Source organism: Dromiciops gliroides, chromosome 3, assembly GCF_019393635.1.
Source record: "Dromiciops gliroides isolate mDroGli1 chromosome 3, mDroGli1.pri, whole genome shotgun sequence".
NCBI lineage: Eukaryota > Metazoa > Chordata > Mammalia > Microbiotheria > Microbiotheriidae > Dromiciops > Dromiciops gliroides.
The window spans coordinates 648,467,645-648,487,650 of NC_057863.1; the positions used below are offsets into that span (position 1 = coordinate 648,467,645).

The window sequence follows — 20,006 nt, forward strand, 5'->3', positions numbered from 1 at the left end:
ATCCAGAAGTTCAACAGCTAAAGAAGTGAGTCCAGAGACAACCAGAGTGCAGAACAGAGTCTAGTTTTTTTTCTGAGGACCACTACAAGAAGACAAGATCTCAGAGAGTTTAAATGAACAGTTTTGTTTTGTTGTTTTTTTCCCCTTCTGTTGTTATATACACCATTTGTAAATCGTACTCTCTGCAGAGTGCCCCCCCTTTGCAGGCCAGTGTCAAAGTGCTGGTTCATGAGGGACCACCCCTCTGGACAAAACTTTCGTCTCTCCCTTTTCTATATTGTTATTAACATATTGTTTTCTAGCAAAGGGTATTACATTCTGTTATTTTTGGCTGTTTCATCAAGAAAACCATAAGTTTTCCAAAGAAACCAAGGAGGGGATGTGATAAAAATTATTTATGGTAAAAATTATTAATGGAGTTTTAGCTGACTCATTTGGGAGGGGCCACACCTGGTCCACCCTGAAGTTACATATGCTACTGAGGTAAGAAGGAGAACTCTCCATGGGTAATTTTTAAAGGACCTCCCCTTTTGGGGGAGGAAAGATTGAACACTCCCTGAAGGGAAGCAGAGGCTCTTCCAGAATGCAAACTCTGTCTCTCTGGCTTCTCCCCTTCCAGTGGTGCTAGCAACTGCACACTTTTCAGGTTTTGGTGAGTGAACACAGAGAACCCTAAATTCCTTTGAATTAGCTTAATTGGAAAAGATCTGGGGATTGTATAGGCTAAGTTTAGAGTTAAGAGTATTTATCTGTATTTCTTTTTCCTATTTCCTTGACTTTGGTTTTTATTAGTTTCACCTTGGTTGTTTAATTAATTCCCAAGTAATAAAATCTGATCCTTCTGTGAATTATAGCTGTAAGGCTCCTTTCTTATTGGCCTGGGAGAAATATCTAGGGGAGGGTGAACTTAAAGTTGCCTCATATTTCCAGGACCCCAATATTTAGGCGAGTCACCCAATGAATGTTCTATATATCAAATTTTGGCCCTCAAACATGGATAAGAAAGACAGAAAAATATGGAAGATTCAACACATTGAAGCACTTGGGGAGAAACAGATTATGTACCTAAACATTCCATAGGGTGCCTTGGTTTCTAAGCAGCTCAGGCACACTGAGCTCTGACTTTTTTCATTCCTCTTAATTTTCTCTGAGAGATCTGGGTGTCCCTGAGGCCCTGGAAGTATTCCCTCTTCCCAAATCCAGCCTTTTTATTTCTCCCCCAGCTGTATTTTTACATTGATCCAGATGCCTCAACTTTCTCCCCTGAGAGATGCCTCTTAAACCTCCTTTACAAAGGGGAATAGAAAGGCTGTCCCAACATCCCTAGGGACTTTCTTCTCTTCCTTAGGCTTGAGGGTTCTTCAAGGGCTCAATCTTGTCATAAACATCTGCTGTGATGATATTCAGTGCCTGGGGATAGAAAGAAGAGACCTCACTGGCATCTAGAATAGTGGCTGGCAGTAGGAGGTCTCTTCCCTTTTCAAACCCTATCCCCACTTCCCTCCATCCTGGCCTGGTTCCTGTGTCCTCCCTCAAGAGAAATAAGAAGTTCATCCTCAACCAGTGTTTTTACATTTGCCTTGGTCCCTGAATGAGGCCTGGTCTCCCCTTGTGCACATACCTGATAAGGGCTCTCAGATGGGACTTCAGGAAAGGCAGGGGAGGAGCCCAGGCCCTGTGGAAGGGGAAACAAGAGTTAGTAAGAGCCTCCACAAGACAGAGTTGGAAAGGAATTTATGACAGAGAATGCTTGTTCTAGAAGGAAGCTTATGACATGTGACAATCAGCAAAGGTCTTAGAGATCTCATAGTTGTATATCCTCCAAGTTAGAAGGGACTTAAAAGAACATCTAGTATGACAAACTCTAACAGAAATGTCCTCTACAACTAATATGAAAAGTGGTCATCCAGCCTTTCTTGGAGACTCCCAGTGTGGAGCATGACACCATGTCACAGGTAGCCTATTCCACCTTGCATCCATTCACCAAGAGCTTAGCACCTACTATGTAGCAGACATTGTGCCATAAATCCTGGAAAGACTTATTCTATTCCTGCCTGGAACTCCTACTATAAGAATCTCTCTGTCCTGAGTGGTGATTGACTCTTCAGGTGCCCACCACCCAAGCCTTGATCTGTAACCATAAGTCACTTCCTTCCCAGACTGCTTGTCACCAGCTGCCAGGATTGATCCACAAAATAAATCCACCAGGACTTGAGCCTTTTACTCCTGGTACTTCCATCTTGGAGTTGCTCACCCTAACCTTCCTTTCCCTCCTGCTTTCTAGTTCTAGAACCATCATCAACTCTGCCCTGACTTCTGATTCCCTTTGCCAGCTCTGTAGTTTCCCAAAGCAAAATGTCCCTATCTGGGCACCATTTCTCCATATGTGTGAGAGAAAATAATTATTACCAATGGGATTGTGGGGACACCGAGTGACACTACCCCCACACAGTAACTCTGGCTGGTTTCTCAGAGCCAGCCCCAAAGGTACATTAAAGATCAGACTAACTCAGTAGAAACAATAGAAACCACACCTGTCAGGAAGCCTTTTTTTCTGAACAGAAAAGTTCAGACGGTCAGTCTTTCACTGTACCCTGGGATCAGCATGGTACCACTCACTTTGATATGAACCACTCTCAGGTCTAGTCAACCAATGGAATTGAATGATGCTAAGCACTTTGCTTTTAGCAGTGTGAAAAAGGCACTTCTCATCTTCTCCCCAAGAAGCTTACCCTCCCTTGCATATGGGAACCCTGGGTGAAGTAGCCATGGGTTCTCTTCCCTCTCTCTTTCTAGGTAATGTAGGACCTCTGAACTCTACTTTGGAGCCATGTGCTCTCTCTCTCTCTCTCTCTCTCTCTCTCTCTCTCTCTCTCTCTCTGTCTTTATGATGCTGGGGGTTTTCAGCTAGTGTTAAATGCAGTCAACTCTTTACTAACATTTAATATGATTTATTAAGTGTTTGCTGCTGAAACTGGTGCAATAGCCTTTAATTTATAAGTACCAATATATTAGAAACCCCAATTAAGTTCCCCAATAACTTAGAACAGGGACAGGCTTCCCCCCAATATTTTAAATGACACAAGTGGAATTTCCCTGAATTTAAACATAATCTCCTTGAGGATAATAAGCACTTTTCCATGTATTGGTAAATTCTTCACTTAGCAGAGTGCTTGTCACATAGTAAGCATTGAATATAATTTGGATATGCATCTTTCACTTCATGAATGACTTTTCCTCCTTCATTCCTTTATTCATGGGATGAATAGAGAAGAATGAGAAGGTCTTGAATTCATAGAGGTTGTACTCTATGCAGAGGAGGCTATTAGTAAGTTGAGAATCGGACTCCAAACATATACAGAAGGATGAGCAGAGGGAGGACACTGGCAACAGGAAGGAGCAGGGCAGGCTCCTGTTGGGGCTGGTCCTTGAGCCGAACTAGGCAGGAGGGTCAGGATTCCAGATCTCCACAAAAGTTCCCCTTTCCCTGACAGACACCACAAAGTCCTGGAAGTGATAGAAGGAGACCTTCTGTCCTCACCTGGGCAGGCAGAGCTGAGCCTTTGGGGCAAACACTATTTTCATACATGGTGGCATCCTCACCTGGAAAGATAGAAACTCAGACAGAATTCCTTGATGTATCTTGAGCCTGAATTCCAGGTCAGACTGACTCCTCCTCCTTCCCTTCCCTACTCACTCAGCAAACAGATGAAGAGGACACAGGAGAATTGCTTCCTCCCACCTCCCCACAGATTCAGTCAATAAGCCTGCATTTAGTCCCTATTATGTGGCAGACACTGTGCTAAGCATTGGGCATACAAGGAAAAGCAGAAGACAATCCCTGCCCTCAAGGAGATTATAGTCTAAAGGATGAGATCACTTGCACATTGTGTACAAAAAAGATCTGGACAGGATACATCAGAGAGGTAATCAATAGAGGGAAGGCACCAGAGTTAAGTGGAATCAGGAAAGACTTCTTGAGAGGGAAACATTCGCTAGAACTCAAAGGAAGCCAGGAAGTCAGGAGGTGGACAGGAGGGAGAGTGTTCCAGGCATTGGGAATAGGCAGAGAAAATGCCCAGTGAAGAAACCCCTGGGTCTTTGTTATGTAGGGTTATGGGGTTCTGTGGCTTTAAGATGTCATGATGGGATGTGCATTGTCACATCTGATCAGACTTCTAGGTCTTTGGTTCTAAGACCTGACCTTCTACAGTCTGGCTCTGCCTGGGCCCTTTGTTGTCATCCCCACTCATCTCTGAAGCTGCCTTGCTGGAGAGAACAACGGAGGCTCAATGAGGCAGAGGAAGGTATCCTTTTAATCACAACCCCTGGCTCTGGTGACTCATCAAGGCCAGGAGGTGACCCAGAGGTGCTGAAAGATGTGCCATTGGCAGGGCCACTCTGTGAGGTTCCTCCATTCTGGAAGGGCTTCTGTCCCTGAGTATAGGGAGGCTCATCCTCAGCAGATCGGCCATTTGGGGAGGACTCCTGTGGGATTGGCAGCCCATGGGGGATGGGAAAAAATGCACAATGATTCTGATGTTGTGTTGAAAGCCATCTTGCCTTGGAGCCTAGCTATAGAGGTGGAAGGGCCCATTGAGGCAGGTGCTCCAGCCATACACTAAGGAGGGAATTGTGGCATAAGCATATTCCCCCGGGACCCACTGATGCTAAGGACAGAGTCAGAATGTGAGCAGAGGAGCAGAAAAGGGGGTGGAGAGTGTTGAGAGTCTCTATCCCCAGGCCCTGCACAAATAGTAACTTAGCTCTTAGTCCTCTAAGTCTTTGGGGCTGTGACAGTGCCTGGTGAGTACATGTTTTAATAAATACTGTTTAAAATGCATTGAATGGAGGAGGATTTTCTGAGTAACATTGTATGAGGCCTCATGGTCTTCCTAGCAAAGAAAATCAAAGGGAGTTGCCCATCCTTAGAAAGACAGCACCTAGCTTCTCCTTAAAATAAAGAAAGAAGATGGTGGTTGTAGCCCAATCCCCCAAGGCCACCATTAGGCGCTAGTTTCATTGGTTGGTGTTTTTACTCACCACGTTTGTGTGCTGAATGGTTCTTCTCTGAAAGGTGGTGTTTGCTGGCCCTGAAGAAAGAAGATACATGTGGGACAGACATTCCCAAAGTAATAGATTTCCCCAAGCCAGAAGGGATGATTGGGGGAGAATCAAGGCTTGTCTTTGCATACCCTCAGGATTCATGTCTTAACCCTAAATACAACCTCCTCACTGTTAGTTTCTTCACCAATAGGTACTATTAGTCTACTACTCCACTTGTACATGGAGTCTGGATCTGCCTCCATGGCCTCTTCCTCCACTTGGTTTCTCACTAGCTTGTTTCTCACTCTTGGTTTCTCACTCACCTCTCTTTTTTCTCCATGTGTCTCCCACCCTCCATTCCCTCTGTACCTTCTTGGACCTGCATTTCCTTGGCTTGTGTCTGAGAGAAATGATTAGTTCTAGCTACTTAACCAGTGGGTAAGTGAACAGCTGTTACTAAGAGGCAATCAAAGGTGAGGGATGGGGGAGAGTAAAAGTCCAGAGAAGGAGGCCACTCAAGCCAACTATTGCTGAGGAGTAGGACTTTGGGAAAGGGAGGTAGACTAGGTTTAGAAGAGGGTAGAGGGTACAGAAGACCTTGCTAGAACCTCTCCCCTATTTAGGGAGATGGACTAAGAGGAACCACATTTTACCTTCCAGTCTTCCTGAAGAGCAGGGAATAGAGAAGGGTCTGGATGAGAGCCTGTCCAGCCAGGACTCCAATCACAATGCCAGCAATGGCTCCTCCAGAGAGTGAGGAGCCATTACCTTTTCCTGGAGATGTGTCTGTTGTGGACAAGAAGAGAACATGAACCTTGAGTATTTTTCAGGGGTCTCCAACATGAAGTGTCTGGCACTTGTGCACAGAAACCGGCATTCCTTATGTATTCTAGAAATGCTTGTTAATCAATGAAGCCGACTTAGCCTTTGTTCCTCAGGGCTTAGGTATCCCTTTGGCAAGGTCATATTTAGCGTATCTGACAAATAATTGGGGCAAATTGTTGGGCAAGCACAACAAAGTCTATATACAAATCTCTGAACATGATTTCCACCCTGCCCACAGCTGAGAGGTCTCTCCCTTCAGCCACACTGTTAGCTCTTGCAACCTCTGGGGGAGGAGCAAGGGCAAGGCTGGGGAAGGAGATGGCTGGTGCCCAAGATGCCTCCCACTTGTTCAGCTCCTGCACCTGCTGGGTGGCATTTTCCACTGTTTTCATTGCAGGAGCCCATAGTCCACCCTTGCAAAGCAAGAGATTGGGAATAGATCACTTAGCAGGTGCATTCAGAAGACCTGGTTGAAGTCCAGGGGTTTCTAACCCACAAGAGCATCTCCTGTACCCAGGCCTGTGTCTTGTCCACAGGGGTAGATCATACCCATTTATAGAATATTCTTGAATTCCCTGCTTTGGTCTGTCTCCTTTCCCTAGGGGTTCCCTCTCCTACTACATAAGATGTCTTGTTACACAAGGAAGCTGAGCCAAGTAGGACTGACTTTCCCTGAGCCTCCAAGGCCCAAGGAGGCCCCAGATACCAGCTTTTCCTTATCCCTGCATTCTCTGTAGTTGGCAGGTCAGCCTTGCCCCTAGTAAAGCTTTGTGCCCCTCAGTAATCCCTGGTAATTCAGCAGGCTCACAGGACTCCTTTCTTGGGTCATCCTTCCCCAGATAACTAAGGATAACTTTCCCAACAGGACTAAATTACATATGTTTGAGTTTTCCTGACCTTCTTTCTTCCCTGTTTTGTTAGAGTTCTCAGTCTTTCCCTTCATTCATGATAAGAAGTTTAGTGTGAGGTAGAGTGGGACTCATCTTTTCCACAGATACTGAGGGAGGTTTGAATCCAGTAAGGCCAAGTGGGATTGGCCAAGAAACTGATAAGGCTGAGGTCAAGTATCCATCCCTGAGGGGTGGTGAGGACATGCTAGACAGTAAGCATCCTCCTGGGAAAGAAGGCCACAGTAGCACTTTTATGGAAGAATGTGCCTGGGCATCCCCGAAGAGTCTTATGCCTGGCATTCCAGAGTGACTAATGTTGGACATAGAAAGATCTGAGTTCAAATTCTAACTCAGCTATGTGACTTACCAGCAAGTCATTTAATTGCCTGTGCCTTAGACTCCTCACCTGTAAAATGGTGATAATAGTGGCCACCTCACAGTTATTGGGAGGATCAAATGAGGCCATCCCTGAAAAGTTCTTTGTAGAACATAAGGTGTTGCTTAGACATGAGCTGTTATGTTTTCATAAGGAGGCAGGGGACACCAAGTGGGCTTTGGCTGGAGGGAGAGAGGGCTATAGCCAGGCTTTGAGGTCATGCTCTCTCCTAGGGCCCTGAGCATGTATGACAAGAGCTAAGAAGGATGGATCATGGAGAGGGAGGAGAAGGACACAGGGCACCTTCACATAGTACAGGGTATAGTAGAAAGAGCTTTTGATTTGGACTTAGAGGGCCCTGGGTTCAAATCGTGGTTCTGCCCCTTCCTACCTGTGTGACCTTGGCCAAGTCTCTTCCCCTCCAAAGGCCTCAGTCTCCTTTGGAAGCTGAGAGGACTGTAATAAAGCATATCGGAGGTCCTTTTCCAGGGCTAAATGGAAGATTCCATTAAATCTGCATGACTGGGTTTCTCTAACTTTCTTTGTGCCCCTTCAATACCTCCATCATACCAATGTGAAAATAATGGGAATTGGGGTATATTTGGTAATGTCACTACTCTACTCAAGGATCTTCAGGGGATCACTATTACCTTCTTCCTCAGAGCCAAAGTCCTTTAACTGATATAAAGTTCCCTTTACCCCCTTGAGCCATCCTTCCTCTGCAGCCTTATCTCATCCCATTCCTTTCCACCCCTTTTATGTACTCTGGCACCTGGTCCATGCCCTGCCCCCCCAAACCCTGGATGACTGCTCATAGGGTTATAGGTAACAGATTCAGAGCTGGCATGAACCTCAGAGATGCTTTGGCCTGCTGCCTCATCACTTCCCTTGTCTATGAGGCCCTTGGACAGTCAGTCTGAGGAAGCGTTTGTACGCTTCTCAGAGTCCTGGTTTTAAACTCACAAAAGGAAATACAAAAAGGATTACAAAGGAAAGTGAAAAATAAAGTGAAAATACAATTGTAATTGTTCTCATCCAGGTTTCTGGGCCCCTTAAGATCTGAGAACCCCTGATCTAGGTCAGTGGCCTCCTTGTTAGATGAGGAAACTGTGGCCCCTCATTGTGACTTGTCTTTGACCAAGCAGAGAGCAAGCAGCAGAGCTGGATTTGAACCCAGGCCCCCTAAACCCAAGGTCAAGCTGCTTTCCCCTCTTAGGAAGCTGCCGTAGGCACAGACCTTCAGTGACCAGCCTGTTGGTACAGAAGGAGGCAGTGACAGAGAATGGCCTTGATCTCACATCACCCTGTGCCTGAATCTGTTGTCCTGTCACTGTCCAACACAGCCTTTTGTCTTTCATATGATGGAATGAAAGAAATTTACATTTCAAAAGTCCCAGAGACATTCAAGGAAGAAAGTGCAGAGTCCCTTGTGACTCAGGGCTGAACTACATGGTCCAAGAAGCTCTTTCTAGCTCTAGGTGTTCTCATTGGCCAAAGCCCCAGCTCTGAGCAGCCCAAGGGAAGCTTCATGTCAGAGAAGGGGAGGAACAGCAGGTGATGGTGTGAGATTCCCCAGGAGCTCCCTCATCATGGACACTCCCTGGCCTGTGGACCCAGAGCAGTGGGTGGGGCCAACAAAGTGGTGTAACGATTGGAATGACACCACCTGCTGGAGACTTACTGTAGAAGAGTTCCGCCCATGAAGGGAAGGTCTTTGAGGGCAAGACCAGGAGTCTTTTCTTTGGCATGAGGAAGTGATGCGGGCGAGTGGGAGGAGGAAGGAAGAGACTGGCGCGCTCAGTCTCGCGCCTTTTCCTCTGGACTCTGGTGGAGAGCGGAGCTAGAAATGTGCTCTCCCTTTAATAGATAGGAATCTAGGCCTTTCTCTCTCTTTACCAAATTCTTATTCTCCTTAATAAATGCTTAAAAGTCTAACTCTTGCTAAAGCTTATAATTTATTGGCGACCACTCATTAGATATTTTAGACAGACTAGCTAGAATTTTAGCCCTTAACAGTGGACAGGCTATGGGAAGGGATAAGAAGGGACAGCCAAGCAGAAGGGAGGAGGCCAGAGCAAGGAGCCAACTCCTCATGGCTGAGAAGCTGATCAGAAGTACCAGGGAGGGAATCACAGTACCCTAGAAACCTTGTGGTCCTTGAGATAGACAACACAGCTGTTCAGATGCCAATGCCCCAACACGAGCCCTTTTTGTCTGAGCATCAGTGCAGAAAACTGGGGGGAAGCAGGTTCCTCCCAGGTGTTCTCTCTGCCTCCACCCTGGATGGCTCAGGCTAGCACAGCCTCCTCCTGGCTGGATCTGACCCCACTCCTCTTTAGCCTCTCAATGTCCCAGCTCACTTGGCTTCTCTCACCACATTATTCAGATCAAGCCATACCTGATAGGGAATTTACTAGAGCCAGGTATTGTTCCTTCCTTCTTGACTTGCATCATACCCCTTCATCCATTCACACTGGAGGATCCTTGCAGAAAGCCTCTCCTTACCGGGCTCCCCTCACTTTCCACCTCTCCCAAGAAGCCTTTCCCCATGTCTCCTGGCCCAACTGACAGCCCCCTCCTCAAAGGATCTTAGAACCCTTTGTTGCAGGTCCAGCCCTGGGCCACCAGCTGCCTGATTCATTTGTTGGTGGGTCTAATGGAGCCTACTAGGAGTAATGCTTCCCATCTCTATCACGCTTGGAGGGTCTTTCCTTAGGACAGCAGGAGAAGCAGGGAATGCTGGGATGAGTATTCCCATTTTACAGATGAGGCAATGGAGAGTCACAGAGCTGAGGTGACTCACCTGAGGCCACACAGTAAATGTTGGAGCTGGGAAATGAATCTAGACCTCCTGATGACAAGGCCAGAACTCTCCTCTTCACTTGTCCCCTCCCTTCTAGAAGAAGCTAGAAGTCCTGGAGAGCCCGACTCCCCTTGTGTCTGGTGAAGGGCTCAATCCTTTGTGCCTCCAGGACTGATAACACTCTGCAGGGAAACTGAGGCAGTCCTGGTCCTAGCTCAATTTATCTCACTTCCTATCACTGGGTCCTCTGAGGTCTCTTTCTTCTTGGGCTCTTCAGAGAGTCCAGGGGCCTGACCTGGGTGCTAAGTCTGCCTCAGACCCCTACCAGCTGCTTAATTCTGGGCAAGCTGCTGCCCCGCTCAGTGCCTGGAGGACTCCGGGAGACCAGGATTTGCAGACAAGTTGGCAACCTTCACTGGTGGAGGGGTTGGGTCCCCCAGGGATTCCCTCTACCCAGGAAACCTCCAGTCTTGAACTGCTCCCTATTGTCCTCATGTTCACTCCACATAAATGTTTACATGTTTCCTCAGTAGAATGTCCACTCCTAGAGAAAAGAGAGTTATATCTTTGCTTTTTGCATCCCATACCCAGCCCAGTGACTTTGTACATAGTAGGTGCCTAATAAATGCTTATGGATAACAGAAGGATGATTATTGGTCCTTCCTCCCACAATATCCTCTCCCCAGGAGCTGAGGGACAGAAAGACCCCTGGGGATGACTGGCAGGGCCCTCCCCAAATGGTGGCTCCTGCCTCTCACCCTGTAGCCACTGAAAGCATCCGGCCACAGAAAGATGCCCAGGATTATTTCCAGAATGACACCCATGGGAAAAAGCCCAGGTGTCCTAGGCTGTCACCCCCCCCCCATAGATATCCCAACCTCAGACCCAGAAATCCCCCAGAGGCCTCTGGGATTCTTTGCTTCAGGGGCTCAAAGGTCAACTTGTCCAACCCAGGCCTGATGAGGGATCTGCACTTAAACCCCCCTGGCAAAAGGGCATCTAGTCTCTGATTGAAGACTCCCAGAAGTCGGAAGGTAACTGTTTCCTGAGGTGACCTTCATGATAGGAGGCATATAGGGTGTCCACAGCATGGAATGGTGGACATAGAGGTTAGCAAGGACAGAACTCAAATCCTACCTCATCTATTGACCAGCTGCATGTCTCTGACCAAGTCATGTCTCTCAGTTTCATTTTCTCCCTTTACAAATACATGTCACAGGGCCTTTGAGAGAATCAAATGAAATATGCCCTATGGAGCACTTTGCCCAGCATCAGGCCCTATGTAAATTGTAGGTCTTCTTAATCCATTCCCCAATTGGAAAGCTCTCCTGGTTGGGAAAGTTGTCTCTGTCTTGTGCCTCAAGTGACCCCTTTGCTCCCCACATGGTGTTAGTCTTCTCCTCATCCAGCTGAGACCTCAGCAGGAGCTGGGCCCCTGTGTCCCAGTCTGTCCTTCAGGGAAGCCTGGGCCCCTCTGACTTGGACCTTCCTCTAGGAAATGGAAGTAATACAGGTGTTCATCCTCTGGGGTCACTCTCCTATCCCGGGGAGCCTCAAGATGATGAGGCATCCACATGGTCCTGGGAAACCTGGGCAGCCAGTCTTCTGGCTCTTGGGGAGTGGGTAGTTTGGGTGTGAGCTCTTCTGGGCCCAGCTGGCAAGGGAGGGTCAGTGACTGTCTCTTCTTTCAACAAGGCACCCCCTGCTTCATGTATTTTAAATGTCTTTTGGCAAGTGAATTTCAGGAACAGGCTGCCTTCCTTAGGCCCAGCTGGAGTGGGAAGGTGCCATTCTGAGCCCTCAGGGGCCCCTCCTGGTTTCACAGTATTGCCTGGGAGAGCTGGGAGGAAGAAGGAAGTTACCTCCCACAGACTGACTGCCCGGAGCCTCTGAGCTCTCCTGTGCTCTCTGGGACCCATGACCAGGAAGGTCTGGGTTTGGGGGTTTCTCACCTCCATGTTATACTTTATGTGGGGGTGGGTCCTGTTCTGGATTCTCCTGGTCCCTGGGTAGGGAGTTTAATGGAGAGCTCTCAGCCCAGTCAGAGGGAGAACCCTGGGGTGAGGCATGACCCAAGGGAAGGGCAGCACTTACCATACACTGTCAATTGTCCTTGTGCTATTGCAGCTACCAGGACTCCAGAACCAACAATTTTTGCCATGTAGACAGCAGAGTCAGTGAGAGTGAGGTCCGGGATGAGCAGGGAGCCATTGGAGAAGATCTTCTCCCGGATGTCTGCTGGTGTCTGCACTCCAGAGGAGACGGTGTAGATAGCGATGAGTTTGGAACTGTCTAATGACTTTCTGTACCAACTATAGCTGAAAACCTGCCCTGAGAAGCCCTGGATGTCCAAGGTGACACTGCCACCCACTGTCCCATAGGGAGGACTTGGCACAACAGTGACAGGATCACCTTGAGCAGACGAGGCCTGGATCCAGCAGCTGAGGATGGAGGCTGAGAGGGGAGGAAGGAGGCAGAGGTCAGCAGGGTCCCCCTGACAGGCACAGGTCACTGAGCTGTCCCCAAGGTAAGTGTGGGGGCTGCTAAGCCTGCCCCAGGGTCTGCTGGGAGCTCAGAGGGTGATGTTTGAAAGGGATTCATGTGCTTGTGCATCAGTGTCTGCAGAGGATCTGAGAGTTTGGTCCATGCCACATTTGATTATTCTTTCATGGTCTTGATGCCAATGTGGAAGGCAAGACACTGAAGGGAGAAATGAATCAATAAAATGTTGTGGTTGAAGATAGAAATCAGATCCTAGTCCTGCAGAAACTTCGAGATCCCTGAACCAAATGCCCCAATTGAAAATTATGGAAATTGAGGCCCAATTAAAGTAACACATGTACCTGATGTGAAATAAGAAATGGCAAAGGCAGCATTTGAATCCAGATCAACATGTCTCACTAAGCCCTGAATACATTTTAAAGCTGACAATTTGGCTTTAAAACAGTCCTTGGGGAAGGTGGTATTCCAGGTAAACACAAGCTAAGAGGGGTAAGTGACCAGTCCAAGGGCCCACAGCTAGTAACCATCAGAGCTGGCATCCACCCCAGGTCTCCTCTGACTGTAAAGATGCTGCATCTTATTCAGAGGTTGCACAACTCCAGGTCTGGATGTTGTCCTGACTCTCAGGGATGTGGACTAATACCCTTGAGCTGCTACTTCTCCCCTGCCCCTGACTCAGCACAAACCGCCCTGGCCAGGGCAGCAGAGACTGTGTCTGGGACAGACCCCCTGGGACTGCTTTCCTTCCTCCTGGGCCTTGTCTTGATTCACTTGTCTTTGTCTGGGCCAGAATCCCCCAGGCTCCCTCTCCTGCCCTGGGCTCCAGCAGAGCTGGTGTCTCACCTGTGATCAGGAGCCTATTCCAGGGGCTGTCCATCAGTCTGTGCTCCCCACTGTGTGTGACCACCTCTGTCCTTGCCAGGAATCTCTGCCTTCCCCTCCTGAGATGTTTCTTCCCTGTCTAGAGTCCTAGAGCAGCCTCTGGAGGTGTCCCTGCTGGGCTCCAGAACAAGGCTGTCCCTGCCTGCAGCCTAGAGCTGTGTCTCTTTTGTCTCCTCCTTCCCTAGAGCACTGAGGTCCCTGTCTTCAGGGCTGGAGCTCTATTATCTCCCATGATCACGTGGGCCCCATGGGGCAGGGACTTTGTCTCTGACTTTCTCCTCGCTCCCCTTTTCCTGCTCTTTCTTCCTCTCTCAGCTGCTGCTGTGGGTTCCTGGCTCTCCGAGGGAGCCCCTCCCCTGCACAGATCCCTCCCACTGTCCCTGGACAAGTGAGTTTTGTCGCCAAGGGGAAATTGGGTGACTCCACATTACCTACTATTGATTTCTATTTCAACCCGACCTTCCTTATTTGCCTCCCAGATGAGAGACTGTTTAGACCCTAGAATGAGCACAGAGAATGGTGGGCAGAGGCAATGGGCATTGACACCTATTCTGGGCTTCTAGGATGCAGCCTGCTTAGCATATCCTTTCCTATCAGGCCAGGGGAGAGTGCCCTCAAGGGTTTTACTGTGCCTTCTAGGAGGGTCAAACAGGAAGAGGAAATTGGGAATTAAGCCTACTAGAGCTGACTCCCCTATGGGGTAGCAGATAGAGGGCATCGTACTGTATGACTCCACACAAAATGTCCCAGCTAACTGACTCAGTTGATAAAAATCTCATTTTGGAGACAAGAAGATGGGCAACAGTCTTCACTTCCTATTTCTGGAGGGAGAGGGACTGGACCTAGACATTTCACAGGCCCCACAACCCCCAAACTAAAGAGGCAACATCTAGGAAGAGATGGAAAGAATGGAGATGCAGCAAGGAGGACAGCGAGAGGGGGTTGGCAATGATTTCAAAGAGAGATGGAGGAAGAGTTGTCAGCCTCTTAGTGGGTTATAGAAAGGGCACCCAGGTGAGGGGGAAAGAGGTTTTTCGGACAAGATAATGGTTCAGGCATAGCATGAATGGAAGAAAGAACCTAGAGGTGAAGGATCTGAGGATGGGGACATAGAGATGATCCTTCTTCACACTAAAGACCTCAAAGAGGGCCAAGAATCCTAGAGCACTGGGAGAAGCCAAGAAGATTGAGGGCTTACAGAGATGAGTCTTGGCTCTGCTGCAATTATCTCTTCAGTCTGAGACAGCTCTGTTACTCTACTGGAGAGGGTCATTCCTATGTGTCTGTTCTTTCTTAAGGTCCAGAAAAAGCCACCTTCAGGAGAAGGACCATTCCTCACTTAAGCACAGTAAGTAAAGGTCCCAACAGAAGAAAGATGTAGCTTGTGGGGTCCTTAGAGTATATGACTCCAACCACAGATTCCTTTTTTATCTCTGAAAGGAGCAGGTATGAGCTATTTTTCCAGTGAGGGCCAACGCCCTTACATTTTCTTTATTAGGAAGATGAGCAAGACTGATACAATTCTGTGCTTCCAGTAGTCTTCCACTTCAGTCAGTTTCAACAGTATTTCTGGGTCTGTACACTCATAGGCACTGTCACAGACCCTCACATCTAGAGGATTCAGAATAAGTGACTATTTGTGTCTGGCCTAGAGAAGGTGACTCCCAACACTCTCCACTCCCTATTGCACTATTCTGCCCCCATTCTTGCTCTGTGCTGAATACCTTCATGACCTTGGGAATACATCCTCATGCCTCAGTTTCCTCTTCTGTAAAGAGGGGTTACCAGATTAGCTTGCCTCAGAAGTCCCTTCCACCTTCAAATGCATGGTCCTATGAAGCCCAGCCCTCACAAAGGGATTAAGGGAGATGCAGAAATGCAGGCTGAGGATGGACTTTTTGTTACTTATGGAGCCAAGACACTGAGTCAGGATGGAGAGAAACAGATGAAGGGGGTAAGGACAAGAGACTCTCATGAGGTTCCCTTAACTTCTGGGATGTCAGTGACATCTTCCTTCATCCATAGATGCTAGACTGTTTATGGATGTTTATGAGAAAGTTGCTTCCTATGCAATGAATCAACTTCATGAAGGAAGAAGGAGTCCTTGGAGACGATGTCCCAGCCTGGCAGCTTCCCTTTATTAAGCTGATATTCATAGGCAACTCTCTTGGGAAGAAGCTAAAATCAAAGGGAGAAACCAGCCAGGAGACAGAGGAGTCAGGTTTGGCAGGGGTGAGAGGAAGTACAGGCAGCAGTGCTCTGTGTGCCTGAGCTGGCTGGCAGCCAGGTCACCCTGTGGCTGGATTTGTGACACAGGCTCTGTGAACCCACATGCTTCAAGATCTTCATATACCCTTATCTTCTTTGCCCTCTCCTTCTCTTTGTTAACTTATGGAATAAGACGACCATTTTCATAACAGAGTACAATAAAAAAGATGAGCATATGTGAAACATCGAATCTACTTTGCACATCTTGCTATTACTTTCAGTTATACAATGACATCATAATGTAACTCCCCCACCTTTTCCCTCCTCACCCTGTTCTAGCAATAGCTACCATTGTGTGTGCTCGTGTATGCATGCACGCGCGCACACACACACACACACAACGTAAAATTATTGAATACATACTTTGTTTTATCAGTTCTTTCTCTGGATGCAGAAAGCATCTTTCTTCATAGGCCCTTTATGGTTAATTTGAGTATTCATAATGGACAAAATAACTTATTTGCTCAAAATCCTTCTTAAAACAATATTGGAGGGGGCAGCTAGCTGGCGCAGTGGATACCACACTGGCCCTGGATTCAGGAAGACCTGAGTTCAAATCCAGCCTCAGACACTTGACACTAGCTGTGTGACCCTGGGTAAGTCACTTAACCCTCATTGCCCTGCTCTTCCAAAAAACCAAAAACCAACCAAACAAACAATATTGGAACATAATGTACTCTTGGCTCTGTTTGTTTCCTTTTTCATTATTCATGCAAGTCTGTCCATGTTTATCCAAGATCATTCAGCTCCTAATTTCTTATAGCACATTAGAACTCTATTACAGTCCTATACTGCAGCTTGTTTCACCATTTCCCAATTGATGGATATCCCTACAATTTCTAGTTCTTGATCACCTCAAAGAGAGCTGCTATAAACATTTTAGAATGCTTAGATTATTTTATTTTCCCCCTTATCATCTTTGAAATAGAATAAGTGGTAACATTGTTGGATCAAGGGTTATATAGATACTTTAATAAATCTTTGAGCATAATTCTGGATTGTTCCCCCAAAGCGTTTCACCAATAGTGAATGGCTTCCCCTCACCAAATTTCCCAACAAAAATTCTTTTTGAAGACTTTTGTCCACATTCCTTCAGAACAACTATTCAGATATTATCCAAGGTTTCTTCCAGAGGGAAAAGTCTGTTTTTAACATTATCAGAGGGGCAGCAAGGTGGCACAGTGTATAGAGGACTGGGCTTAGAATCAGGAAGACCCATCCTCTTCAATTCAAATCTGGCCTTAGACAATTACTAGACTTGATTGAAACAAGTGAACAACTACTAAGATTTTCAGATTCTTGGATTCCATGGTTCTATGATACTAAGAGTCCATGGAGTCAGGGATCTTTGATTCTGAATGATCCAAAGTCTGACTTATCCACCATCATCTCTGATGTCCCCGCCAATGGAAAATTCTACTATCATTTGAACTCAATCTATCTACTCTGTAGACTCAACACATTCAAAATCAAAGCCATCTTCTTCTCCCTAACCCTACCCATGGTACAAACTCCTCTATTTCTGTTGAGTTAAACAGCATCCTTCCATTCACTCAAGTTTGTCTCTGCAGAGGCAGCCTTGAGTCTTCCCTCTCCCTCATCCCCAACCCCAAGACTAATTCATTCCCAAACCTCATTCCTTCTATCACTGAAGTATTTCTGGTATTCATCACCTTTTCTCAACTCCCCCAGACATCACTCTGTTTCAGGCTTCTATCACTGTTTTCCTGAACTACTTGAATGGCCTCCAAATTGGTCTTCCTGACTCTAGTCTCTCTCTTCTCCACCCCATCCTCCACACAACTGCCCAATTGATATTCCTAAAGCTCAGGACTGATCACATCATTCCTCTGCTCAAGAGGTGCCTCCCTATTGGCTTTAGGCTAAAAGAGAGACTCCTTTGTTTGATATTGAAAACCTTTCACATTAAATAATAAAATAAAATAAAATGATATGAAAGCCTTTCACAGTCATTCTTTTTTATGCAGCATTTTCCAGGCCCACTAGATGACTGATTGTCCTGAATACATAACACTCAACCTCCTACCTGTGCTGGCTTTTTCTTTTTTTAATTTTTGCAGGGCAATGAGGGTTAAGTGACTTGCCCAAGGTCATACAGCTAGTTAAGTGTCAAGTGTTTGAGGCTGGATTTGAACTCAGGTCCCCCTGAATCCAAGGCCAGTGCTTTATCTACTGCACCACCTAGCTGCCCCCTGTGCTGGCTTTTGAATTAACAGGATTTAAGCACAGTTGCATAGTTTGGGGGTGGGGCATAATTCTAAATTGTTTCCATAATCTCTGATCCTGTTCATAACTCTCCCAACAGTATATACCTGTCATTCTGTAGCCTCTCCAACTTTTGTCTTTGTTTTTTTGACAATAATAGATAGAGATGTGAGAGGGAAAGTCCAAAATTTATCAATTCCAATTTTTCTGATTATTAGTAGTTTTTTTTTTTTTTTTGCGGGGCAATGGGGGTTAAGTGACTTGCCCAGGGTCACACAGCTAGTAAGTATCAAGTATCTGAGGCCGGATTTGAACTCAGGTACTCCTGAATCCAGGACCAGTGCTTTATCCACTGTGCCACCTAGCTGCCCCGATTATTAGTAATTTAAACCACTTTTAGTATAACCCTTAATAGCTTGGATTTCTTACCCCCTCAGTGCCCCAGGGAAGTCTCTAAGACTAACCATTGCACACGAGGTGCCAGCCTGCATTGGAGGAGGGGATTTTGTTCCCCAGGATGTTCCCCTACCAATGAAATTATTGGTTCACTGCTTATCCATATTTTCCATATTATCCATATCCATATCCAGTGCTTATGCATATTTTTCTTATGTTCTTTCTACCTGCATTTGTGTGTTTATACATTGCTATAAAGTGCATGTGTGTGTACATACATAAGTATATGTCTACACACACAGACAGACATGACCCAACCATCATTCTCTTGAAAGGATTCTGGGGTTCTAGTCTGGTCCAGGGTTGGACCAGCCCAGGGATCTCACATCATCATTCAAGGATTCTCTTTAGAACTTGTGCTTTAACAATATAAGGGAAAATTGGACAGTATCAGACTGATGGTCCCCAAAGTCAGAGTCCAGATTTTGGTTTGAATGTTGGGATGTTCTTGATATTAATTCAGATCCGTCTTTCTCCCCACTGCTTTCTGGTGTCTCTTCTACAACCTAAACAAGGTGTGATAACCAGGTTTAAAGGGCCTAATGAATTTCTGCACCAGAAACAGCTATTAGGTTCCTCTGATAACTCCAAGGTGGTCATGATATTGCTACCTATTGTCCCAAAGGGTGGGCATGGGAGAACACTCATAGGAGTACCTTGAGCCAATGTCAGCTGCATCCAGAAGCTGGGGGTGGAGGCTCAGAGGAGAGGAAGGAGGCAGAGGTCAGCATGGTCTCCTTGTCCTCCTGGGTGACCCAGGTCACTGAGTTGTCCAAGGATTTGGGTGGGAGCTCCTAATCCTGCCTCAGGGTCTTCTGGGGCTCATTGTGTTTTTTGTTTGTTTGTTTTTGCATGGCAAAAACACAGTTAGTAAGTGTCAAGTGTCTGAGGCCACATTTGAACTCAGGTCCTCCTGAATCCAAGGCTGTTGTTCTATGACTGGGCCACCTAGCTGCCCCCATGTTCATTATTTCTTAAAGCACAACAGTATTCCATTGTACTCATGTACCACAGGTTGTTCAGCCTTTCCCCAACTGATGACCATCTCCTCAACTTCCAATATTTTGCCCCCAAACGACTGATATATATATATATATTTCTATATATACATACATATAGATAGATAGATAGATAGATAGATAGATAGATAGATAGATAGATAGATAGATAGGTATACAGATATATAGATACTGTGCATGTAGGTTTTTCCTCCTTTTAAAAAATGATCTATTTGGGATACAGACCTAGTAGGGGTATTGTTGGATAAAAGGGTATGCACAGTTTGGTTGCCCTGTTGTCATAGTTTTAATGTCTCTCCAGAATGATTTGATCATTTCACAACTCCACTATCAAGGCATTAGTGTTTCAACTTTCCCACCTCCTCTCCAACATTTATCATTTTCCTTTTTTGTCATATTAGTCAATCTGATAGGTATGAAGTGGTACCTCAGAGTTGTTTCAATTTGCATTACAGTTTTCTCCCGAGAGATGCCTCTGAGCCCTCCTTTATGAAGGGAAACAGAAAGGCTGTCCCAACAGTCTAAGGGACTTTCTTATCTTCTTTAGGCTTTAGCCTTCTTCAAGGGCTCAATCCTGTCATAAACACCCACTGTGAAGATAGCCAATGCCTGGGGATAGAGAGAAGAGATGTCATTAGCATAGAGGTCGGGACTAGGAGGACTCTTCCCTCTTCAAACTCTCTCCCTGATTCTCTCCATCCTGGTCTGGTTCC

At 46.5% G+C, this 20,006-nt stretch overlaps 1 protein-coding gene across 1 annotated transcript; it reads right to left on the reverse strand.

Annotated features, from left to right (window-relative positions):
* Window positions 1–769: 769 nt before the first annotated feature.
* LOC122748881 (carcinoembryonic antigen-related cell adhesion molecule 3-like) lies at window positions 770–13,560 on the reverse strand. Its single transcript, XM_043994914.1, has 7 exons — window positions 13,286–13,560; window positions 12,035–12,394; window positions 5,700–5,832; window positions 5,044–5,093; window positions 3,542–3,603; window positions 1,622–1,675; window positions 770–1,410 (listed from the first exon to the last, which is right to left on the reverse strand). Exons 1-7 carry the CDS (start codon window positions 13,317–13,319, stop codon window positions 1,345–1,347), a joined length of 759 nt encoding a protein of 252 aa, XP_043850849.1. The 5' UTR covers window positions 13,320–13,560; the 3' UTR covers window positions 770–1,344.
* Between the last annotated feature and the right edge of the window lie 6,446 nt (window positions 13,561–20,006).

Coding starts and splice junctions, on each gene's coding strand:
- LOC122748881 (XM_043994914.1), bottom strand. CDS start 13,319: ATGGACAGCCCCTGGAATAGGCTCCTGATCACAG. Junction 5,833..12,034: donor AGGACAATTGACAGTGTATG/GTAAGTGCTGCC, acceptor TGTCCACAACAG/ACACATCTCCAGGAAAAGGT. Junction 1,411..1,621: donor CATCTGAGAGCCCTTATCAG/GTATGTGCACAA, acceptor TTCTATCCCCAG/GCACTGAATATCATCACAGC.